This window comes from Gymnogyps californianus, chromosome 27, assembly GCF_018139145.2.
Source record: "Gymnogyps californianus isolate 813 chromosome 27, ASM1813914v2, whole genome shotgun sequence".
Taxonomy (NCBI): Eukaryota; Metazoa; Chordata; class Aves; order Accipitriformes; family Cathartidae; genus Gymnogyps; species Gymnogyps californianus.
In genome coordinates this window covers 77,781-103,778 of record NC_059497.1, presented here as the reverse complement: position 1 = coordinate 103,778, position 25,998 = coordinate 77,781, and the positions used below count along the sequence as shown (strand labels likewise).

Sequence of the window (25,998 nt, the reverse complement as noted above, 5' to 3'; positions counted from 1 at the left end):
GCTTGAGCTTTATCAAGAATATTTCTCTGTTGCTGGAGATAACAGGGAAGTGCGATGCCAGTTACTGCAAGAACGGCTAGGACTACTGTTGTTTAAAATCCTAGTCTTTAAACGTGGTGCAAACATCTGTAAGTGGAATGAAGTTTGAGTGCTGCAGGAGGAATCTCACAGACTGGGTCTGTGTAGCTATGGTCAGAGATGGAGCCTTATCTTGCCATCTAAGCGCACAGTTAATAGAAAAATTGAAATATGGCAATAATTCTCTTTCTAAGAATGCACTTTCGCAGATTTTTCTTATTTTATAATCATAAAAAGCCACATTATCATTAAATTAATTTCTTGAAATACTTCACCACTTCTCGATAGATCATTGGTCACATCAATGTGTCACACCGGCGTAACAGTAACATGTGCAGGGAGAGAAATTATGTACACACTTAAAATTTAAGTTACAGGCTTGGGTTTGTAGCTCTAAGTCTGGAATTCCAGATTCTGCAATTAACAGTGGGATCAAGATCAAGTGTGAATGCATCGAACTGTCCTTTTCACTCTTCTACCCTCCCTTTTGAGACCTTTTTTATGAACAGGCAAGAAATGTCAGTAATACAATAGATCACTGTCATGAAGGATGAGCCAGTAGTCTAGTTTCAGTCTTGGGAGCACAAAATAAAAATCAGCTGAAGGGATAAATGTGGAATAGATCGCGTCAATATCTGCAAGACTAAGTAAACCCTCCTGCCGTAATGAATAGCTAAATGTTTATTAACAGAAATTTTAATCAAGGTCCAGATTTATAACAGTAGTTCATAGAGCTTTTAATGACAGCTCTTTGTCCCTCAGATTGGGTGTTACAGGTAGTAGTACCTTCTTCTTGGCAAGAATGTGCTTTAAGGTGTAGTCAGAGGAACTCCTAAGTGGGCTGGATGTGGAAGGAATGTCAGCTCCCAAGATTGCTTTAAGAAGGAAGTCATCAGTTTCAGGGCTCTTTGAAGAAATGCCAAGTCTTACACATGTTTGGAATTACCAAATGCATTCATGAGACACTTTAAATTGCAGTTTTGTTATGTCAGTGGTAAAATAATGGCAGTCTTCATAAACCTGGGAGTCCTGGATGAGTAGCAGCTTCATTGTTCCCTAGTCGCGTTGTGTCATGTATGGTAAAGAGCACTTCTAAAGCGGATTTGTTACTTTTGTCCATTGGTTTAAGGCCACCAAAGAGCACAGGCAGGACTCTGCTCCAATTCTGCGTTTTTCTTTGCTTCAGAATACTGTATGTTTCACTGATCTCCCTCCATCTCTCCTATGATGACTGGCAGGTGGCTGTTGCTGCTGTTGTGTTCTGCTACTGTGTTAGAACATCTGGTGCCTACATGATTGCACTATAAGTATTCATTAGTCTTCATTGCCTCCCCCTGCTCCAGAACAAGTCGTCATTATTTGGAGGACACAGGACAGTCCGGAGCCTGCCCTCTCCTTGACCTTTCAGATAACTGACCATTCATGCAAATATTGCAAATATGTTGTTCTGGAGAGAGCAAAACATTCTCACTGGAATATTGCTGTCCCACACCATAACCACCTACTAGAGGGGGGCTGAAAAGTGGCATACCAGTGATTATCAGGAATGGTCTCTGTCTCGGTGCCTTCCACTTCACACAGACTGGCTCTGTTGTACCAGAAGGCATATCTTGCCTAGGTTTGGTTGTTTCCACTGGCACTGTTTTACCACAACACATTTTCTCTAGAGATCTGCTGCCCTTCTTTGCTGTTTACGTGGAGGAAGCAAATGTCAGGTCTGCTTTTTTCATTAAAGAAATAACTGTGCATGAGGGAAGGCAAGGGTGAAAGTGTGCCCTCTAGGATTTGGAAGAAACCAAGCTGAAAAACTTTCATGGTATTTGTTTTGAAACAGTTTCTGCAACGGATAACAGCTGCTTTTCCAAGGGAAACAATGAGAGAAACTGCAGCTTTGAATAAAGCAATGACTGAAACACCCATCACAGGCCTCAGGCTCCACTGTGTACTTCTAGAGACCAGTGTTCGCCAAAGCACAGAAATTGAGCATAGTGTTATTTTGGGGCTCCTTGCTAAAACACAGCCTCAGTGATTTTTTTTTTTTTTTTAATGTTCTTCTATCATGCATGAAAAGACTTGCTCCTATGTCAAGTCCCCATTGCCAAAATACTAGCTTGAGAGAATTTTCAAATTTTAGCTATAAGCCACATGAACTTTTTTATTTATATATGTATATTGACAGTTGCAACCCCATCAGTCTAGTATAGCTCATAGGTAATGAGCTGTAAAATACCATTTTAATGCAAATATACATACATCTAGATTCTACTCTTGTGCAGACAAATGTTCCAAAATAATTCAGAATGGATTATTTTTGCAGTGAAAATAATTTGGCAATTTTAAAAAATGCACTAAAGGTCTTTCTTAGAAATTTATCTAGCAACATGAAGAACTAGTATTTCTAACAGGAGTTCACTAAGATGATTAATTATATAAGATTAACATCTTTATGGATAATTAGTAAAACTGGAAGCAAGTTTTGAAAGGTCTTTTTCAGTCTCTTGGTAGTTGGAGAAAACATTTCAATTTAAAATAAACCTAGAAGATTTTCACAGTAAACTGGGAGGTTTTGTGAGGAAAATTCTTTTGTTGTGGAAGAGAGGAATATGTGTGAAACGGTGTGGAAAATGTTTTCTTTTTGTAGAATGGTGAGCAAAGGTTGTTCAATGGCCCTGTGAACATTTCAGAGTTGTAGGGCTGAATGAGACTAAGGTGAACATCTTTTGAAGGGTTCTGCCAGTAAATAAATTGCAAAACACAAAAGGTTTCCAAAAGAGTTTAATAAATAATGAGGTTCTTTCTGTACTGTATAAACTATAAATATACCATGCAGTCCTTTATAACTTAAAATAATTTACAGACTGAGGTAGGGGGGCAGGAGGATGTTGTCATGGGGTTTAGATCCATCTCAGGGTCTCCCTGACTTCCTGCTGAGCACACACACACAGGCTGTGTCAATTCGAATAAATCGCCAGGCTGCTTGCTTGCCCTCCATTGTCAGCGCTTTGACAAAGGTGTGTGTTGTGGTGCAGTAAGAGTTCCAGTGCTTTGCATCAATCCCTCGGCACCCACTGGAGACTGGCTTAGGGTCCCTGCACTTGGTCTCAAAAAAGTACTGCTTAAAAATGTTGTTGTTAATGTTGACCTCTCCCAACACTGTCACCTCTTTGCCTTTAATGTCAGTGGCTGTGGTTTTGTCCCCAACCCACATGCTGACGCTGTCACACACTGAGAACTCTCCGCGATGTAATACGGGATGCGCGGTCCTCTTGGTCCTGGCAGTCCTGTTGAGAGAACCTGCACTGCTGAGAAATCCCATATTCTGTCCTTGCCCTGACACTGGGGGGGGCTGTGTGCTGAACAGCACCCGAGGAGACCGGAAACGCCTCTTCTTAAAAAATTTTGGGTCCATGGTGATATTTATAGCTTCTCTTCTACCTATCGTCCAAGTAGAGTGGCTGTGGGATGTCTGTGGAGCTGCCTTGGGAATGTGGTGTCTGTTACTCCGGTGGGTATTGAGCAGGGAGTGTTCTGCAGGATACTCCAGTGGAGCATTGTCCTCTGACTTTGGAGCTGCCTGTGTGCCGATCAAAAAAGCTATAATCAGAGTGTAGTACAGCATGGACATTACGCTATGCACCTAGAACAAAACAAAAACGTAATGTTACTGTAAGGCATGCTGGCACAAATGGATGCTGTTGCTGACAATAAATGCATAAGATACCCAGGATCATACAGATTTCGTCAGGTATTCATGTGGGTGCCAGATGTTGTTCTTCTGGAAGAGCTCATTCAGACAGCATAAATGTTGTTAATAAAGCGAGAACATTAGAAAATAATAGCTAGATTGTTATTAATTCCTCTGGTATTTGTTATTAGAACACTGTTTATGAAGCACTTGTTTGTTGTTATTAATGTGGAGACCATATGGCGACAGCATGTTGCCGGGAGTGAAATCTCTAGTGATTTTTGCAGCAACCTTTTTGGCCAGGGCTGGCCTCTTGGCTGCAAATGCCCTGCAGATCAGTGAGAGCAGAAGCAGTCCCTTGGCTAAAATAGCTGTCCATTCAGTTAATTTGTCTGCAGAGGTGTCCTTGGGGCTAGAATGGGGACCACCAAGCCAGTACTTGTGGAAGAGGGGGAGCCTCAGTGAATCGTGCCATTATCACACACTCAACAGCCACGCTTACCTGCCGTGTGGACAGGCCCCACCACTCTGGCTGGCTCAGCAGCCTCCAGCAGCCTCCATCTATCCCATCTGCCCTTTCGGGACGTACCACATTGCTGATTTTGGGCAGATAAAGCCCAGGCTCCTTCCCAGAAGAGCTCGGGCATCACACATCACAAGGGCAGATGGGATTTTTTCCATGTTCAAGCTGCCTATTAGGACAAATACGGGTATTACATAGGAGCACCATGGATGACAGGCTACTTCTGGGTTGGCATCTTAGGTATAGCATAGCTAAAACCGTTGTGGCCATAGTACTGGGAATTATGTACAGGGAAACATCTTCCTTTTTTCAGTGCCACGTGCAAGAAGCTCCACAAATGTCACTGCATGGCAGATCCGGTGCCAGTGCTAGTCTTCCTTTGATCTGGAGAATATGCACATCTGTTTGGGTGTGGAAAAGTGTAAGACAAATGTCTAAAACTTTGCTAAGAAGAATTTTGTGCTCGAAGACCAGCAGCAGTAATACCTTGTTAGGTAACTACCATGTGTTGACTAATTCAGCCACATGTTGGGTTAACGAATCAGCAGCAGGCATCATGGGAATAAGAGACATTAAAAAATGATCTGAAATCGCAGTTAAGGGCAGACATTGTATTTCCTCTGTGAAGACTTAATAAGCAGAGACAGGGTATAAACAGAAAAAACCTACCAAGCGAGGCTCCTCCCCTGTCTCTTTGCCTTGTTTTGCCTGACATGTCTCAGCTGGCCCTGAATTACACTGTGTCCGGCCAGCAGGCAGGCAGCCGCACATAGGCTGGACAAACAGGGTTTTGTAAAAGAGGAATCAGGCTCCGCAGTTCCACTGTGATTTCCCAGCAAGTCTCAATGTTTTTTTCTGGGTGTGGGTCAATTACTGTTGAAGTTCCCCCTCTCTCCTTCTGTTCAGCTTTCTCAGACTAGAATCCCAAGCAGCACTAAAGCACTGAACCAGGGCTTTAGCTTTGCTAGAGCACAATCTTGTAGAAAATGCAGAACCCTAAGATGTCCCATAGGATCTTGTGTGGATAATCTTATCTCAGGCAAGAGCTGAAATGAAATAAACAGCAGTATTTGTGCAGGGCTGGGCAAGCATTTAAGAAATCAGCAGGAAATGCCAAGTGAAGGTAGTGACTGAAGAAGGTGAAGATGCTACAGTCCCTGCATCAAGGGGAGAAGAGAAGAGAAAGGCCAAAAGCCACATTAGCAGTTGTATGTGCCACAGTTGGGCTGGAAGAATTGGGGACAAAATGATGATGAGGAGAGTCAAATCTCTCTCACAGAGAAAATCCTTACTGTTCCAAAGCTACTTTAATTTGCTTTAAACAAGGCTGAGGGTTGCTGCTTTCCCACATGCTGCTCATGCTTCAGCAGTCGTCATCATCTGTATAAGGAAATAGAGCTGGGTGTAGCTCAATAGCTTGGCTGTGCACGATTCAGAGAGTAACCCCTTGTTCTACAACCAAATTAAAATCAGATGGTTCATTACATCTCTAAAGAGTTAGCTTTCCCGACAGAAATGTTGATGGAAAAGGTTTGCAGAACAAAATCCAAGCACAATTTAGACATGCCAATAGCAGCCTCAACCTATTGTATTTATGCATAAACCCTTTTTTTATTATTTCCTTCTATAGGAAAGAGACGTTGCAGTGTCAGCAAAGAGCTGTTTCTGGCTTTGTACTGTACAAGATTCACTGCTGTAAAATGCAGCTATATTTATCTCCCTTCTCTGAGTTTCTTATGTTGCATATGCTAAGATTATTGCTTTAAGGCCATTAACACAAAATTAAAAAGATCTCACCTGCTTGCCTTTTTTTTTTTTTAAACTTGCCTTGTATTTTCTCTCCTTGTGGCAAAGCATTCTGTGGGGGGTGTGGCCCAAACACAGACAAAATGTATTTGGGATACCTGGTAGTTTTCCTGAAGATTCAAAATTGAATCTTTTAATCAGTTATTAAATTAGTGGAGAATAGAAACTGACAGATTAAAAAAGTGGACTAGACGATGACAACACAAGCAAAAAAAATTTAACATTTAAAGAATAGGTGTACCTTAGACTGTGAGGATTGTGGACTTTTTTGCAGACACATACAGATATTTTGCAGGCTATTTTGGGGGGTTATTTCTAAACTTTGTCACATACTTAGTTACTAGACCCTTTCATGGTGCTTTCTAGAAGTGTTCACAGTACATGCCAAGTGCAGCCACCTGAACTTCCAGGGAGATGCACAGCTGCCAATTCTAGTGCTGGTAGTACATGGGTGTCTGTCTGTAACATTGGCCACAAAGGTTATCACAGGAATTTCGATGCCAAAAATACAAAAACTGTACTAAAACAGAAGATGTTTAATGAGAACTGTGTCTTCTAAGTGAACCATCTCTCATCATAAGTAAACATTCCCCACAAAAGATATGATGTCTGGAGACAGAATAAGTGGAAGCTCCCATTTTAGCCAGACAATAGCTAGCTAGCGGGTAACAGTGAAGCAACTTGTTTAATTAGTCAAAGCACTAAGCTTTTCCAAAAATAAGAGTATTAAATGCAAACTGCCCTCGTCTTCATTCTTTAGAAGACAGACCAATGATTTTTTAAGTTCAAGATGACAACTCTTCCCCACTTGTATGTTGGTCAAGTGTCTTTTAAACAATTCTTCTAGTATAGCTGTTCTGGCTACTGTGTGATACTGGTAATAGATTATTTCCGTCTGCTTTGAGAAGAGTGTGTGTGTTGTTCTTACCTCTGAGTATACTGCACAAAAAACTGCTCCCCCAGCAAGGTCTTTATTTCATCCAGACGCTGAGCTGGGGTTGGCTGCAGCATGCCATCGGGCCAGTTTGACTGCGTAGCTGAGTCTGGGAGTTGCTTATTCTGCGTTCCACTAGAAGTAGAAGTATTTGTTTCAATAATTAGCCAGCAAATAAGTGTTTTCAGTACCATTCCCCACTTGATAGCAGGAGTACGGGGACAAATCCACTTGCTTGGCTCTCTGATCTGTGCCTTTTTCACTGTTACAGTGTAGAGGTTGTCTAAAGTGCAGTTCTCAACTTTGAAGAGCAGCGTATTTCTAAGACAGAGCTACCTTTATTCAGCACCTTTACCAGACCGTGCTTAATAAGCCACTGCTCCTGATCCCTCTCGGGCATCTTCCAGGCTCACCAAAAAGAGGAGTGATGGAGCATAGTGAAGCACTACCTGCTGATGTCACTATCTGAGCTCAGTTTGCACAGTAGTGATACACAAATGAGAGCTCAGACTCCCCATCATCTTTGTCTGGGAAGCAAGTCTGGTTACAAGTAAAGGCACTGCAAGTTGCGTGCCAGCAAATGCAGCTGATGTAAAACTCAGCAGCTACTCTGCCTGGTTGTCCAGATTGCTCTAAACAGCACTATGACCAGCCCCGTATCCTTTTTCTGTCACAGTACTTCAAAATGGTGCACTCCTATTGTCAATACTCAAACACTCAAACCCAGGGATGTTTGTGGTACCTGCAGGACATGAACCTATCTATGCCCTATCCACAAATCTGCTATGCACACATCTTAGTTACGCAGTTTGTGCCCCATGCTTTCTCTTCTTATGATGCCCCAAACGCTGGAAGTCCTTTAGAGACCCTGAAGAAGGGTTGCCAACATGTATACTGGCATACATTCTGAACAGCCAGTGGAAAGTAACTTTTGTTTCTCCTTTGAGTTTTTGTCAACACATATGGTAACATTGTCAGTGATTGTAATATTCCACATGAAATACCAGCTACCTACAGGATAGTTCTAGCCTCCCCCATCCCCACATCGCTGTTTGAGCTAAGTGTGAAGAAACGCAGTTGCAAAGTTGGCTGGGCTGTTTTTGTAGTAGCACCACATTTAGTGAAAGTGAGTGGAGGAAAAAAAAAAGTGTCCAGCTCAGCAGACTGGAGTGGTAACATCTCACAGGTTGTCCAGCGACAGTGACTAGACTCTGCTGATGTTTTGGAACATGAGTTCCACTTGAGCAGTTTCATAAGAGACTGCTCAGGGTCTGTTTCAGTGACGAGATGATGCCTGAGATCTTTCATTCACACATGGAAAAAGAAAAAAGAAAAAAATTCTAAGGCTCTTATACTGCCAGAGCAAAAAGACACTGTGTGCTAAAAGCTAGCAAATTGGTCAGCCTCAGTGCTGGATGTCTGCAATTTTAGGAAAAAAACAGAAAATCAGTATGCTGTACGAAATGAAACTCGGAGACAAACTTGGGATGACATTTTAGGGGGTGAACCAAGTGTGTCCTTACCTGTTGGAATCTCTTAATCAAGACCTTTGGCAAACTAGCGCTGGTGAGGTGAAAAGACAATGAGTTATCCTCTTTCTGTTCTAGGCAGGCTTCCTTTTTTCACTAGTATTCAGGCAGGAATCAGGTGAGGGCCAGAGACATACTTGAGTCTTCCTGGCTTAGGAGAGAATCTGAAGACCTTTCACAGGACAAAGGCCTTAAACTTTGGGGTTTTTTTGGTATGTGATTCAAAGTGGGTCCAAATAAGCTGTTTGGCTGGGATACTCTTTTCATTGAGGCAACATAAACTGTAGACCTGCTCCCAGATTTAGGAGAGATTGGCCAGAAGATAAGGGTAGCTGCTGAAGCCTAGTGAAGAAGAGGAAAGCAATGGGCTGAAAGCAACAGCTACAACAGCAGGGAAATCTCTTGGTCAATTCAGTAGATAATCAGAAGGAGAATCACAGATTGCCATTTGTTGGCAGAGAATTATCTGATCGTGGCTGATACTGAAGATACAAAACTTGGAGACACATACTTAAATGCTTGTCCTCTGGCTACTCTAAAGGCAGAAATAACTCCAGTCTTAATTCCTACACTGTGAATGGTCATAAAGACCCCAAATCAAAGGAAAACCATTATTTTCTTCCCCAGTTAAATCCAGCATGCTGACACCTTCTCAGCAGAGTACATTTCTGATTGTAAATTCATGAGTGCCATTGAAAGTGATGGAAATAGTATTTTATTAATCTTAAATATTTAGATAGCTTATCTGTTCCATTTAATAAGGTAAATAAGGGTTGTATAAGGTACTCCTGTACTGCAAAAGATCCTGCTGGATTCAGTGTGGAGATTCAAGTGCATTTGCTAAGGAGAACATGCTGCTAATGCCAAAGCATGAACTGGATTCATTTTACACCTGCACAATTTCTGTCCACAGGAGAGCTGGCTGCCAGTAACTGTAGCCACTGGGTTTGGCTCTTACCAAGATCCAAATACAAGCTACTTAATTTTTAAAAATCTAACTGAAATCTTCCAAGCCCGTTTTCAAGCAGTGCAGGGGCACAGGAGTCAATTTAAGTGCTCATTGTATCACATTGTGCAACACTTCTGCAATGATTTGGCCACTCTTTGGATTTGCTGCTGTCTGTAGATCATGGCTCATGTTCTGCTGTACCTGTGTGGTTGGAGTATTTAGGAGTTAAGCTAGTTACAGTGATACGAAGGTGTCAGGTCAAACCAAGTTCTAAAATCCAAAGCTTCATGCTGCCAGACTGAGTATGCTATATTTTTGCAAGAATGTACTAGTAAAGTAATAACCCTTTCAGTGGACTCTTGACAGTTTAGTAACAGTAATGATAGAGCTGTAATATGCTGGCCACTGCCAAAAATAATCAAACAACTTTTCCGACTGTTTTGCCACTCTAAGAAAACACTGCTTCGGTTCCAACTGGCTGGTTTTTAACCACAAGAGTTTATTTTCAGCAGGGCTTTTTTTTAAGTTCTTTTACTGTCTTCTTCCCGGATTCCCGGTTGTGGCAAAATCCAGTAAATGATGCAGTGTTATTCAAATGATGCTGAAGACAGCATCTATATACTATTCCTCTCTACCTACCATTCCTAGAGATTAATAAAATATCCTACCGAAGTTAAGTATTTCTTCAGAATTTACATGCATTCAGGATTACAGACCTGGGGGGTAAAAAACCCCCACTTCATTCTTATTTCTCAGTCTCAGCACATATAGTAGGAGTAGTGGCACATTATAAATATAAAATAAATGCTGTTTGCACATGAATGCTTCATAGGGGTTTACAGTAAAACAAATACAGTATTTACCAACTGATCTAAAGGCTCTCCGAAAAAGGTAATAGTTGAAATACAGATGATCAGTCTCCCTCTTTCTTTGCTTATTTGGCAATCATGCAATAGAGATGTCAGTAGTAAAAGCTGAACAGTCTAAAAGCAATGTTACAAGGGGCTTAATATAAGAGTGGAGAAATGGATCACATCAAAAAGTAAGTGGTTCTGTGTCTTGAAAAACTCTTTGCTTGCAAGCACCTGTAACTGAAACAAGTGTCAAACAAAACAAGTATATATATAGGGAATTCCCATTTTTTTAAACAGTTATCCCACAGAATCTGAGGAAGAATGGACGAAAAGGGTATGTTGCCTGGAAACTTATTTAGAACTGAAAATTTAGTAAACTTACTAAATTAACTGCTTCCAATAAGAATAGCAGGGCTTAAAATTGTTGCCAAATCTCTGTATAGATCTCTGTTCCATGTAACCCCCCCAAACTTGTAACTCTTGATTCCAGTGCAGATCAATTTCAATTCAGATTGCAGCACTTGGACAGTTAGCAACTGGGTTATAAAGCAGGTAAAGATATATGTGAGAGTTTTGGAATTCCAAGAGCAATTTATATATTTGACACTTCTCTGTGAAAACTGCCGTTGAATTTTGGCAGCTCTGTTTTTGCTAGAATACAGAAATATAGTTCTTTTAAACCTGGAAGCATTGATAAAGTATCATTACAGTGGGGAGAAAAAATGGTGTGCTATGTTGAAGTAGTTCCGTTTCATGACTACCACTTGGATAACCGGAAATACAGCATGGAAGATTGGACTCCAGGACATCACCCACTCTTTCTCCCCAGGACTCTGAACAGTGCAGCTTCTCACTTCAAGAATGTTAATGTTTTATTTTAAACTTTCTCAAGGAGAGAAAATGGAAGCTTGATTTAGCACAACTCCAGCAGACCAGTAGTGGTGATGTTTAACCAACATAAACTCCTCCCTCAGGTATTCAGCTCTGTCAGAACAAATCAGAAATACTTCTTTTGCACATCTGTCACAATCCTAATGTTTTAAATAGCTTTTCTAGGGGTATATTTTAAACAGAAGTGACTGGACCTAACCAGCCCAGGAGGGTCCATTCCAGTTGTGTTCTTCTAAAATCAGCTGTTTTCACAGAATAATATTATATATACTTGATGGTACCTGGCAAAATATCAACACCATGTTTTGCTACATTTCAGGGGTATTTTTACATTTGTGTTTAAAGTGGATTGATTTTGCTCTTTCATTGACTCAGCAGGAAAGGCTGGGGGAGACAGATGAAAACCTGCTACTTGAAATTTACTTAAAACATATAATTACATTTCAGAAAGTTCATAGTCTTACAATGTTTCTTATTTCTGGTTACATTTGACCATGATATCATGAACAACGACAGCATTCCAGTAGGGAAATTTGCTCTGGGGCTTATAAGAACTTCCCAGTATCCATCAGTCCCAGGGCATTCAGATCACTCTGAGAAGAATCATCCTTGAGATTAAGAACAGTTTTCTTTTTTCTCATACCTGTAGAACGAAGAGAAACAGCTGCTTTCTTCTTTGCTGCCATTGTAGTGCAGTTAAGATATATTTAAGTCTTAAAGGAACATGAATTCTAGTAATTCAGTTTCCAGCAGAAATTGTAATCTCACTGTACTGCCTTGTTTCAACTAGAAACAGTACTCAGAAACCAGTCATCCAGGTTTTTTTGCAGGATCAACAGTGATGCTGTTCTTTTATACAGCGTGGTACCTCTAGAACAATCATTGTGAGGTGAAGCAAAATGTTTTTGTCGTGACCAAGAACAATAGAAGTTTTAGCCACAAGTGTACGTAAAGCTTCCCTGCTAGGCCAGCTGACAGTCAGCCAGCACTTTAATACTGATAACCCCTAAGGTTTAGTTTACAAATATTGTACTAATACAATGAGGGACTCCTACTATCAAATCACAGTCTTCTCCTTTAGGGCAAATCCCTACCTTACAGTGTCTCTTACAGTTGTACAAAGATGATTTGTCCCTTCCTAGTGTTGGTATATTGGCTGAGTCCCCCAAATACTGTAAGTTAAAAAAAGGGATTCAGTCCGGCAGAATTTAATACACATTCTCTTGAGACAAATGGGAGTGATCATTTTCAATCACACCTCACTTAAACAGGTAAAACTTCTACATTTTTTTTTTAAGTTGCACATGACTTAGATCCAGCCACCAAACTTTACAGGTTAAAAAATGTGGGTTTTTTATAAATGATTACTTTCTACTCAGAAACACAGAAGAGTTTTCTACAGTGAACTCTTAAGGGCTGAGGATGTGCATTCACTGCTGAAAACTCTTCAGTTTTCAGCCCAATTCATTTTCCAATTAGCTTTTGTTGACAGTGTGGTCTGAGTGTTTATTGCCACATGCTTTTGCTAAATGTGAGTGGGGATGGGGTGGGCAGGAAGAAGTTCTTCATTATTAGTTTGTTAGAGGTTAATATACACTCCGTGTGTTAAAACTGTGTATCCATCATGTCTGGTTGGAACGTATTCTTGCTTTCCTTGAAGAGTGCTGTATTTTTTTTTCCTCTGAGGTTTTTTTCTTAGCATTATACAGTTCTGTAAATATGATGATTGTATTGCTTTATGAAATCTCATGACATGAGACTTGGAAGACCAGGAAAATAAATAAAAAGCTGGTGGAGCAATCAGTAATTAAATCCATACTGCTGTGTTACGGTTCTAGCAGAATGAAGTGAAAACTAAGACCAAGCCTTGATTTTATACCAGGACACCTCTGACACCTCACATAATTACTGTCATAGTACTAAACAGGTGGGAGCATCCTCAGCTTGCATGAAGTGTGCTGCTGCTTGGATTGAAGGAACAAAATTTTCCAAAATGCTTTGGCAAGCCTTTTTGTTGTTTGTCGTCCATAATGCACCAGTAAAGCTTTAATTGTGTCTCAGTTTTTATCCTAGATACTTACTATTTGCTGCACACAGAATACTGATTAGGCTGTTAGAGCACAGAAACCAACGGTAATATATAAAACCTGTCTGTCTTGTAGGTCTTGAGGTTCTTGGGTATCCTGCTGCTTCTAGTAATGCCTGACTAGGTAAAGTGAAGCACTACAATTGAATTGGGCTATCAGTGTGGTATTACTGTCTGTAAATGTTAGTAAAAATGAAGCATGTTTGTCTGTAATATAGAATATTTTTACTGGCTTATTTTAATAGAGAAGACAGTACAGCCTTCTAATTGCACATTCACCACATTCCATTAAAGTAGCTCCTACGCTAGTAAGAGAAAAGATAAATTAATGCTCAGTTTAGCTCAGTCAAATACAGCAGGTAAATTATTTTCTAAATAAAAATAAACATAGGCATAGAATGTTATCTAAAGCATGACACAATTTGGAATGTTGTTTTCTGTCATTCTTGAAGTTGTTGGCATATTTTAGGGATGTGCAAAAAATAAACAGAAAGGATATTTGAATCTTTTTGTCTTTGTGAGTACAGAAACGCTGATATATCTTCAATTTATGAAATGAAGCATATTTCAGAAGTGAGCTGCCTAGTGCAAATAACCTAGTTACTCTCAAGTCTCATGCAGTTCATGCAGAAGGTGTGGAAGAACAAGGGATGAGGTTTGTGAGAACACACATCTGATTTACCAATTTTGTAATTCAGATTACAGGAAATAGGAGAAAACCAACATCATGATACCAGGAAATAATAGTTTTCAGAGTACTGAATGAGCCAATAGAGTCCCCAAAGTATTTGATTAGACTTCTCCATTTCAGAGATGAGAAGTGATTACTTTATTCAATAACGACAAAAGAAGTAGTTCATACTATATAGGGTTTTAGCCAGCAGTGAAGTTTGTGCAGTTCTTTCCGATGACACAATATGGAGCATGTGTGCTGTGCTAGGGCTACTGGTAGCAGACGGTTTGCAGCCAGTAAACTGCCGCTTGTTTTCTGGTATTATTTGCAATGATGGATGATATGCTTGGCTGTCTATGCAGCAAATGGTATCATGGAAGTCACCAAAATAAGCAACAAGTAGTGTATTAGTTTTGTCTCGCTGCTTCTGGCAGTAAGAGAAATGAGAGGCAGTTGCTGCTGAAGTTGCTGTTAAAGAGAAGGTGTCTACTGGCACATAGCATCATAGAATGGTTTGGGTTGGAAGGGACCTTAAAGATCACCCAGTTCCAACCCCCCTGCCATGGGCAGGGACACCTTCCACTAGACCAGGTTGCTCAAAGCCCCATCCAGCCTGGCCTTGAACACTGCCAGGGATGGGGCATCCACAGCTTCTCTGGGCAACCTGTGCCAGTGCCTCCTCACCCTCATAGTGAAGAATTTCTTCCTTAGATCTAATCCCAATCTACCCTCTCTCAGTTTAAAGCCATTACCCCTTGTCCTGTCACTACATGCCCTTGTAAAAAGTCCCTCCCCATCTTTCCTGTAGGCCCCTTTAGGTACTGGAAGGCTGCTATAAGGTCTCCCCGGAGCCTTCTCTTCTCCAGGCTGAACAACCCCAACTCTCTCAGCCTGTCCTCACAGAGGAGGTGCTCCAGCCCTCTGATCATCTTCGTGGCCCTCCTCTGGACTCGCTCCAACAGGTCCATGTCCTTCTTATGCTGCGGGCCCCAGAGCTGGACGCAGTACTCCAGGTGAGGTCTCACGAGAGCGGAGTAGAGGGGGAGAATCACCTCCCTCGACCTGCTGGCCATGCTGCTTTTGATGCAGCCCAGGATGCGGTTGGCTTTCTGGGCTGTGAGTGCACATTGCTGGCTCATAGTCAGTTTTTCATCCTTTAATACCCCCAAGTCCTTCTTCCTCACTGAAACATTTGAACAGGTATATGAATTAAAATTTAGCAGTAGCAATTCAGGGAAAAAATTTCTGAGACATGAGAGGCCTTGAAGTGAATCCTTAAGCCATTATGACTAAGAGCAGTGTCAGAGGCACTGCATTTCAGCTTTCCCTTGATCTTAGCTGATGAGCAAGAAAATGGGAATGTCTAATGGACTCAAGATTTCATTCTTCTGTTATATCTACAGTGACTCATCCTGTAAATAAGAGCTTTATGTATGCTGAAGAGCCAGTTGGAAGCTACCTGTGTCTCATACACTTCCTTTTGTTCCAAGTGCCTCCAGTACTGAAATGTTCCTTTGAGTATTTCTAGGGAGAGCAGTAGACTGAGAAAAATGCTGCCCTGCAGCAATGAGCATGCATCGTGTCACCATGATCATCGTCATTACAGGATGTGCAACAAATACCTACCTCTAGATTTCTGACTCAAGTTTAGTCTAGGCAAGGGTAGTAACAAGAATGCTCGATAGCCCATGATGCATCTGTCCATTTTGGGTACTCAAGGGAAAATAGCACTATGAGTCTTGACCTGCAGGATGGGGATTCACCAAATCAGAAACCAATAAGGCTTTGGAAAACACTTCTTCTTAGGGTTTATTTTATGCTTATTGGGGCATAAGTAATGGGAATAGGCCTATTTGCAGGAGCCTAATTTTATTGCTTCTGTCCTCCTGAACCAGTACATAAATATTTCAATTGCTAGTGCCTCTGCAGAGAAGCCCAAAAAGAGGAAAAGTGAGCTAGAAATAAAAATGCTGGCTAGCAATAAGTTATCTGAGTATACTACAGTTGTATATCATCCCTATATTATCCCCTATAAAGCAAATCCTAAAATTAATGATTCACATGTGATGATTACTTTGGAACTTTCAATATAGACTTCAAACTGTATATATATTTTATAGGACTCCAGGGTTTCATAAATCCTAATTCATTGGCACAAAGGAGTGACTAAAGATCTCAGGCACTAACTGACAGGAAAACTACTGCAGCATAAATGGGATAAATCCATCCCACCCATATAAAGTTGGATGCCTTTGATGTCTATGGAAACAGATGCCTCCATCCTACCCACCTACCAGCCAGCATGAAAGATTGCTGCTCACCTACAGTTCCTGTCCAAACACAAGAAGAGGAGTTGTTCCCTAGTTGCTGCTTAAAACCGCAAGTCCAAAAGAACTGCATGAGGGTGGGTGCGTGGCCTGTCCTTCTCTCCCCTACACCTTTCCCAAATGGATCTTGAGCTGGTTCTGCCAGGTGTCTAGCTTGCCATATTTGGGGCTGAGGTTTCCAATACGAACTGACCAGAAATGAAAGAACTGGAATTTCAGACTTTATGAAGCTACCAAAATCAAATGGGAATTCATCTGGGAAAAGAAAGTCTGAAGGCCATCAGATTACAATGTTACTATCCCATCTTACAGCCAAAAGTAGTTAAGGCAGAAAAATACAATATCTTTAAGGGCCAGTAAACTTTTCCAACTAGTGATCTTATTCCAGCTATTCAGAAGGGAATATAAATCCTGATTCTTGTTCAAATCCGATTAATAAGAACCAGCTGAATCCTAACAGCAATGCTAGCATTTAATTTTTATTCAAGCTCATAAGTTTCATTTTTGTTATCCTTTTTCACTTTTCTACCACTTTACAAAGAAATTTGAAACAAATGAGATTTTTAGCAATTGGACATGTATTGTAGTGTGATGCATAAAATGTGGTGACTCCAAAAATGAGGTAGAAAATAAAAATGAGCTGGTATGTCATGATCAGATTCCCAAAGATAGACTCCATCATCTGTAATGTTTCTCTAGATCTTGAATTTGGAAAAGAACACTATGTAAGTACAAAGAGCATCCAGAAATTATGGCCAAGATCCTCATGACTTTTAATACTTGATGCCTGTGTGTTTCAGGCTTTCCTGTTCTATGCATTCTTTACACCAAAAAGGAATTTTATCTTCTACAAATCCTCCAGTGCTTTTATAACTATTTTAAAAGCCTCAACAATATTTTAATGGGGCAGGAATTCTGAAAATACAAAAGGGAAGCTGAAGTATGTCTATACTTGGCAAGTCAGAATACAGGAAGGATGCAGCAAAGAAGGCTAGAGTAGAGAGAACTTTAAAATGTGTGTTCTACTGAAGCTGAGGATCTGGCTGCACTTGATAAAAAATTTTGTAGCTGGAGCAGTTCGAAATGACATGTTGGATTTTTTTCCATTTAAAAAAACCCTTAAGGATATAGACAAAGGATTGCAAAATAAAACTCCTATGTTACGAAATGGAGATGCTCTTGTGTTCATTCAGAGATTTCTGAAATAGTGGAGAAATAGTCAATACTGAAACAGAATATTACTTTGCATATGTAGGATTTTCCATCCAAAAATGTCAAGTCATTTTACAAGCACTTAATCAAATGGGCCTCGCCACTAGCTTATGGTCTATCAGTAGAAGTTACTTCTGTAGCAAGTGAAGAACCTGAAGAATAACACAGGATTCTTGCCAAGCAGAAGCTATGTTTCTTTTCTCCCTTGCCCCCTCTCCCCTCCCCCCTTTTTTTTAAACTTGTAGAATATTCTTTCCTATTTCTAAATCTGTTTTACCTTAAGACCTACGGAATTCAATTACCTTCTTACTGACTGAATTCCCGCTCTTAATGATTTCTTCACATAACAATATGGAAATCGTGACAAGAAAACTAAAATGAGAGCTTTAGAAATTGACTTCCTTATTTTCATTGCCATTGAAAATGGATACCGACCCCACGGCAGTCACATTCATTCTGTGCCTACCTTATTGTAACTACATTTAACTCATTTTGTTAAAAGTCCGCATAAAGTATGGGAATAATACTTTTAGTTAACTTAAAATGTTAATATTTTTCTCTAAATCAACATGCTCCAAGTTGAATGTATAAAAAACTAAGTAATTGGGCTGTTGCTCATTAGTGGTTTGACTTCTGTATTCTTTGACATATCCTGTAAATTTGAGAAGTATATAATTTCTAGATGACTACTGGACATGAGCAATGGAGAACAGCGAGCTGTGTCCTGCTATAAATGAGGTGACATGCAAAGATTTGGGCAGATAATTATATATCTTCTCATTGCAAAGCCTGAGCTTGTTCTGAAGATTGTAAAGATGTAGTGATGCTCAAACGCTTGTACTCCACCTGCCTTTCCCATTTAATTTGCGTTCAAAACAATTTCCTTAGAATTCCTAAGTACTCCACTACAGAGATGTGAAATATGGTGGGTTTTGCCATCTAAACTAAGCAAATAGTTTAGTTGGGTGCAAGAAAAACTTTCAGCTTTGAAGGCTTTTTAGTAGTCTCTGGTGACTTAAAAATTGGAAGTTACTAAAGAAGGGGGAAAAAAGGGGTTTCTTTCTCTGCACAGCAAGACCCTTTTAAATCTGGTGCAATTTTGAAATGAGAGGGTAAAATCTCCTAAGAACAGGGTCTGTAGTAGAGCTGTCCACAAAAAAATCTGGAAACACCGCCAAATAAAACAAAGTAAACCACAGAAACACTGAAAGAGTTATCAGATTGCAGTATCATCTGTGTAACTGTTGTCATGTTCTCGGGAAGCACAAGTAGTTCTTACAGGAGAAATAAGAGTCTCCTGACATCTAGGGTAGTTTACCAAGAAAAACACGAGGCTCCTGCTATTGCTTAGACCTTTAAGCCATTTGTTCTAATACTTTGGCTCATCTGGACATGATCAGAAAAAGGAAGCAAGCAAATAGGATTTCATCTTTGAGTTCTAGCACTTCAGATGCAACGATGCTACATCATTTTCTATGAAGAGACAGCTGTTTTGTAAACTGATGCTGCTGGAATTTTTACCTGTGTGCTTTCACGCTTCATATGTTTGTACTTGGTACTTACTTAGGATTAAAGTATCGTTTCTGTGTAAATGTGTTGACATTATGCAAAATGCTCCATGCCTACTTTTTTTTCCTGTATGTTTTCTGTTCTGAACTGTTCCCAGCCTAGAAGATCGTCTTGATTAATTGGCAGCAGAGTAAACCATTGCAAAGCTGCTCTGTATAAGTGTTCAGGATGTTCGAGAAACAAATCCTATTTCTTTGCACTCTTTTATTTGCCTTATTTTCCTTATTTGTTCATTGTATTTTTGTGTGTGTGCCTCAAGTGGTAGAAAAACAAATGTGTTTTTGTCAATGTTTGTAATCCATATGAGTACCAGTTCCTTCTGTCTTTACCATAATCCTTTTTGGCACCTTTCTTAATGGAATGAATGGATTAAAAAGCAGTAGGAGAATGGGATTACCATCCCCAAGTCCAGCCTGTGACTGCTACTATGACTAAGTGGTACAGTGGCAAACACACACGATATGCACTTGCACTAAATCATTCCATCAGGGCCAGACAGACCTGTGCATTCCCTGTCTAAGCAGAACAGCTGTTCTGTGCAACAGTTGTGCTGATTTGATAATGATTTGCTGGGCAGCACACTCAAGGACCAAGCAATATATTCCTGCTGGTAAAATCTCATATTCTCTGGAACTCAGTCCTGCCCCTGGTCATGCCTATGTCTTGACATACTCTTTTTTGTGTCCTCTCCAGGTCCAAGTGCTGTCTGCTCCACATGCTTTCTGACTGTGTCCTCTCCTTTATTTGCAAGTCTCCCTGCCTTCTCCATTCACACATTGAGGCGAGCTGCCTCAGAGTTGCTGCCCTACCCAATCTTCGCTGCAGTGCATGTTGGACCTCTTATTGTCTTAAGCGTCTTGGCTGTCATCTTCTGTGGAAGATACTTACTCATTACGGTATTAACCCATTGCACAGTGACTTGCATAGTTGCGATGCTGGATAACTGCTGGCAACCATAAAGAGAGGTAGTAACAAAATGTAGTGGATTCTGTACGTTAGCAACAAAATCTGTATTCAGAAAAACTAATTCAAACTGCATTTCCTTGTGCTGAATAAGTAAGCACAGTGACTTGATTTAGGAGGTTGCTTCGTTCCTATGCTCTGAGTATCTCAACTCTGCTTTAATTGAGACCCTGACACCAAACCTATGAGGCTAGAAAAATACAGTCCAAACTTCTGCACTGTGCAAAGCTCCCAGGATCCTGAATGTGTCAGGCAGCTGCTGCACAAAAAATCTGACTAATGCTCCCAGAGAGCAAAGACAGTTTGAACTGAGTCCATATTTTAGCTGTATGGTGTGGGCTTCTGGGCGCAGACCCAGTGAGCAGTGGGCGAGTAGGAGTTTTCTGTCTTTGTATTGTGTCAGAGTTTGAGGGGAGGCAGCTGCTGTGAATGTTTTAAGATAGGAGGTTTTTCTTCCCCACCCAGACATTTAAGGTGAAATGAAATTTAAGGTGACATTTAAGTGTGAGAAGGGGTTTTTCTGGATCTTGAACCAGCGGCCTCTGGAGCCTGACCACTCTGCAACATCCTCACCTGACACAAAGCTTGAACAACAATCAGTGTAATATGCAGAGAAGTGAATGATGATACAGAGTGCAAGATGTCCTCCCTTGCTGGGAGTCCACAGCTGTCTCTGAAGTAAATGTGTGTGTCTTTGAACAGTTCTCCTGGTCATACAGTTATTCTGTGCAAAATGACAGTTAAACAGAAAAGTGTTTGTAAAGCGAAGATCTGATACTTTCTCGTACTGTTTACTCCCTTATACATGGCAATCCTTTAAGCAAAGAACAAAGTGCAGAGCAGTTTAAATGAAGTTCAGGCTTCAGCAATCTCTGCTTAAGAACAGGAAACAGGGAGTTGGACTAACCTGTCAGCCTCAGCAATTCTTATAAATCTGCATTTGGCGATACACTTGCGTTAGGAACATTTGTAGGGTTCTTACATGTTCATTTTCTGTTTTCTGGCATCATCTGGTTACTAAATGCATTTTTTGCTATAGTCAAAAGTATAATGGGGAAGATGAATCTCCTTCCTTTTAATTGTGCACTTGAATGTTTCTACTACTTTTTCTAGAACTCTCTTTGGCCTTGTTCTAAGTCTGAATAAATCTGAATGCCTAAATTGCAAAGCGATGCTAATCGCTGATGTCGTTGCACGTCTTTACGCTGTTCACACTTCAACCTTCTGTGGGGTTCACTGGCTTCCCTGGTATGCAGAGTTTGAAATGTGGGAATTCTAATAAAAGTAGGCCAGGATTAGAAGATTACTGTTACTGTGTTTACCGGTGTATTATTTTCCTTGCTGTCTTTTGTTATATTAGGTATGAACCTTTTTTCCATTTCTATAGTGAGGACAATCAATAGATCGAATATGTGAACTCTTGGAACTGGGATGACTAAACTGCTGTAACAAGTTTTCTCACTGTGCATTCATCAAAACAATCTTGCAGAAGCTGATTAAACAAAAACTTCTTTTAGTACTGTATCACATACCTTACAGAAGATATGGGGGAAGGAGTCAGAGTGGGAGAAGGTACTTCTGAAAGTTGTGGAATGGTAACTTGCTATAGGAATGAGAAGCTACAGAAATAATAACTTGTAAATAATATTTGAAGGCTACAGCTGGTAAGTGCAATACAGCTTGAAGTTCAGATCGTGCTTCTTCCAGTTTAGTAAGGGAAAAATATTGCAGACAAATGCACATATGTTCCTAGCATGACAAGATGTGAAGAGCCTTTGGTTGCTTAAACTACTGAGAAGGATGGCAATTCCAGAACCTGTAAACTCATCAGCTTGAGGCAGCACTGCAGCTAGCTATGGTATGCAAATGCTGTTGATACCACTACTACAAAATGGAGCGTGTTATTCAAACCAGTGTGGATAGAGTTACGGCCTGCATGGAGCAGTGCTATCCTTGTGCAGACTTTGATGTTAAAAAATGGTAAGTTGAACTCACAGATATACTGATTACCCTGCTAAAAGAAGACTTGGATTCTCTTCCCAGAATTACAGCATTTTAATTAGAAGAATGTGAGCAAAGTCTTAATCTTGTTAATAGGGATAAACACGGATAAGGCAGAAACAAAATCCGCAGCAACATAGCCTAAACATGAAAATCAATGGCTTGGAGGCTAGTAACAGCAATGCTAGCAGACAAAACTGCTCCCTGTCCCTACTTTTCATACAAGACTTAAGCTTGACAGTGAATAAGTTGAAAGAAATACTTCTTCTGCCATGTAACATTGAGCTACATCACACACAGCTATTTGAAAATATATAGCTGAAATGTAGGGAAAGGTATTTTAAATTAACAAACCAAATCCACAGATATGTGGTTATTTTCTTTAAATTTCCTTTTAGCCCTTCTAAATTATTATGACATTCAAGGATCAATAAGGATCTCATCTGTAGCTGATTCTGACAGATGTTAATCTTTCCCTTGGCTTTGCAGTTTGCTTGAAATAGTACTTTTTTCTTCATGTCAGGCCTCTGGCAGTGCTTACTGGAGTTAGGATTACAGTCTCCAGTGAATCCCATTTTTACTGTCATTAACTTTCTAAACTGTTCCCCGTAGCTGGCAACCTTTCCATGGTTGGAGACCTACTTAGTGGGAAGCTGGGAGAGTGATGTTTTTTGTCTGTCTGGAATCATTGTGCCTTTAATTGAGATTTCTTTAACTTTGTCATTAAGTCCATTTACGTTGTAGGCATTTCATGACAATGACCACATACTTCACTTGTACATTGGCTGCGTTTCTGTTGCAATTTACCTATTAATGAAAGAAAAAAAAAATCTCCGTGTTTACTTAAGATTTTTACAAGTAGCCTTTTTTTTTTCTTCCGTTAACTTGGTTAATAAATTCAGCAAATTTTTGGATTGGAAATTAGGGACATGGCTCATCTGCAGATTCTGTGCTATGTTGTAGCTAAGGAAGTGGCTAGATTTATTTAGCAAAATACAGGTGCTCTGGTTTCAGTAGCTACTTGTCTAGATAGCAATTGATACTGCTGTCAGAACCCATAAACCCTGGGTTTATGGTTGATTCCAAATTAGGGACAAATCTTGATCAGAAAGCAACGGGAACGGAAACATTTCTCCCCCAAATGACAAGGACTTTACGGTGAACAGAAAACACTGGGTGCAGTATTGCTATTTGTGTTCATCAGTCATATAGCTGTGTAAGACATCGTAGGTTACAGGTTACTTTCCTTCTCTTAGAATGTGAGTCAGGGGTGACCAAAACTATGTGAGTTAAAACATGAGCTTGACAGTGATCACTTTAGCAGTTGGGGACGCCAAATACTTGCTTATTAATAAGAAAAAAGAAAGCTGATTAATCAGCTGAGTCATCCTGCTCTACTTCAGTGTTGGTATGAATGGCATTCCCTATGGATTGGCCCACACAGAGGGAAATGCCAAACCATAATCAAGACTGAGTGACTGAGTTCAATCAAATGTTTCAAAATATCACCCGTGAGTTTTAGATGAAATAAAAAGTAGGGATATTCTCAGTCAAGCAGTTAATTGCTTCCTGAAAACTTGTATTGTTCTTTGCAATAATTTGAAGATTTTCACTAGGGCTCCCTCCAAGTAGAAGAACTTTATTTCCATTTTATAGGTTTACATTAGGTTACACTGTAATGTACAGATTAACAGACTGGAACATGGCACCTGCCCTCTCTCACGTTCTTTCTGAACGATGCTGCAATGTTACCTTGTTTCTGGGACGGATAATTTGCAGAGCCTCTAGGAATTAAAACAAGTTTTTAGAAGCTTTTAGAAAGATAAATAACACCAACCTACCCAACCTCTTGCAGATATTACTACTAGCAGCAAAAATCACACCTGGAATGGAAATGGGGTATTTTAGAGTTAAGTCGGTAGGTTTTTCAGTTATTATTTTTAGAGAATTAATCCAAAAAGGATATTTCTATGGGTTTGTGTCTTACATCTAGCAAAAATTGTTTCAAATAGGAGCTGAAGACAGGTTATGTCAAATTTTTTGCAAGAGTTTGTCCAGTTGAAAATAATGGTGGTTGTTTAAATACTTGTCTGGTTCCTGATGTGCCCCAGGTTGTGTGCAATGATGAAAAGTTTATCATCAGCACATCTGTAAATGAATCATCTTTTTTCCTGCACCCACATGGTTGCACAATTTTACTGACTGCTTGCTTTGATGAATATTTGATATTTGTCATGTGAAGCTATTCCGTTACATTTGTAATACCGGAAATTCCAAGCACACTTAACACCTTAATATGATGTCACAGTTTATGTATTCATAATCATTTTGTGACCCAATACAATATGACACAGTAGTCTTCTTTAATTACCAATCATATAGAGATAAAAGTTGTAACACAGACATCTGGCTGCAAATCATGCACCTGGATTAAACATTTTCTCATCTGGCTGTACTATACTATGTAGCACAGACTGTGCAAAGCAAGTGGTAGAAGCTTAGGTAAGATCCATTATTACAAAGTAAGCAATTTTCTTTCTATTTTTTTTTTTTTTTCCCCAGGGGATCAAGGTGATAAATTTATCTCATGCCGATAAGGCTTCACTCAACACAAATGCTGGAAATGGTAGATTCTTCCTTTTCCTTTTTATTTTATGATTTGTTGAATGATGGCATTGCTGGGAGAAAAGTGAAATAAAGCTGAAGGAAATAGGAGGAGGAGGTTAAAGGGTTTTGTCAGAGCTCTTCTTCGGAGTTCACTTCTGTTTCCTCTGCTTTGTGCCTTACCACGAGTCCATGCTGCATTGCTTCCAGAACAGGTAATTTGGAGCTCCCCCATATGAGTGGGGAAGGTGGAAAGGGATATAAATTCTCATCCCAAATTCACACTGGACCTTTTACTAACAAGTAAAAGTTGTTACTAACTCACTCAGAGTATAATACTAATTTTCAATTCCGGTGTTCTGTGCTGAGTAACATAAACCAAAAATTGTTTCTTTTTCTACTTTTATGTTCAACCTTGAGAAGAACAGTATTTGGATTTCATAAAGAATCTAGGCACATTTACTCCAAAGCTTATATATTGCACCTACAACTTGTGGTCAGCTGGGAACCTGCTGGTGATACACATGAGCTATCTGATATCATTTTGGTCTTTGTGGTCTAGTCATTAGTCACAATAGAGGAAGCATAATAAAATGCATAATCCTTTCCCCACATCATTATGACTCTGGTTTGTATTTCAATTTAGTGCAGATCACTCAACAGTGTGCAGGACAGAACGAGAACAACTGCCTGAACAGAATACCTAAAAATATTTTCCCATAGTGAAAAACAGAAATTGCATCCTATATGAAACGTATGCATTTGCACAGTAGGTGAAGTGCCAAGCGAACACATTCACAAAGTCTTTGGCACTCTTCTGCAGGCAGGACAGCGTACCATGTCTGGACTCTACACATTCTTTAGCTCCACAAAGCATTAAGAAAAGTCTGATTTCAAATCTGTATTTCCATGTTTTGTGTGCTGATATTAGTTCAAATAACCTGACATATTTGAAATTCACTGTCATTATATCACTTAACGCCGTATGTAACCACATATTTCCTTTGTCTGGATATTTGATGTGCACCTCGTCGTATTTATTACAGTATTGTTAATGCTTTTGTCTGTTGAATCAATTGTCAGGAACAATCGTAATAGAAGAAAGCAATTTTATTCTGAATTGGAAGGAAGGTAGTATGCATGAGCATACAGTGGAAAGAGACAAAAGATGACATTTGTAGCCAGATGTGATCTATAGTATGAAAATCCTAAATGCTGTTGAAGAGCGGGACTCCACAGATTGTTGTCATAATCATGGCATTAGGAATAGATTTTTCTTTGGTATTTGCCTATTTTTACTGCAGTTTTCATCAG

The 25,998-nt window shown here is 39.9% G+C and overlaps 1 protein-coding gene across 2 annotated transcripts in view; it reads right to left on the bottom strand.

Moving 5' to 3' along the window:
* Positions 1–2,835: 2,835 nt before the first annotated feature.
* Positions 2,836–25,998, bottom strand: part of NGF (nerve growth factor) — a 34,926-nt gene continuing 11,763 nt past the window's right edge. Inside the window, exons 2-3 of one of the 2 annotated variants that reach the window (XM_050911480.1) lie at positions 7,021–7,161; positions 2,836–3,715 (exon numbers count right to left, since the gene is read on the bottom strand). In XM_050911480.1, the coding sequence (XP_050767437.1) occupies positions 2,984–3,703 (720 nt within the window). In that variant the 5' untranslated portion in view covers positions 3,704–3,715; positions 7,021–7,161 and the 3' untranslated portion in view covers positions 2,836–2,983. The remainder of the gene's footprint in view (positions 3,716–7,020; positions 7,162–25,998) is intronic. The other variant, XM_050911481.1, reaches the window with a different exon arrangement.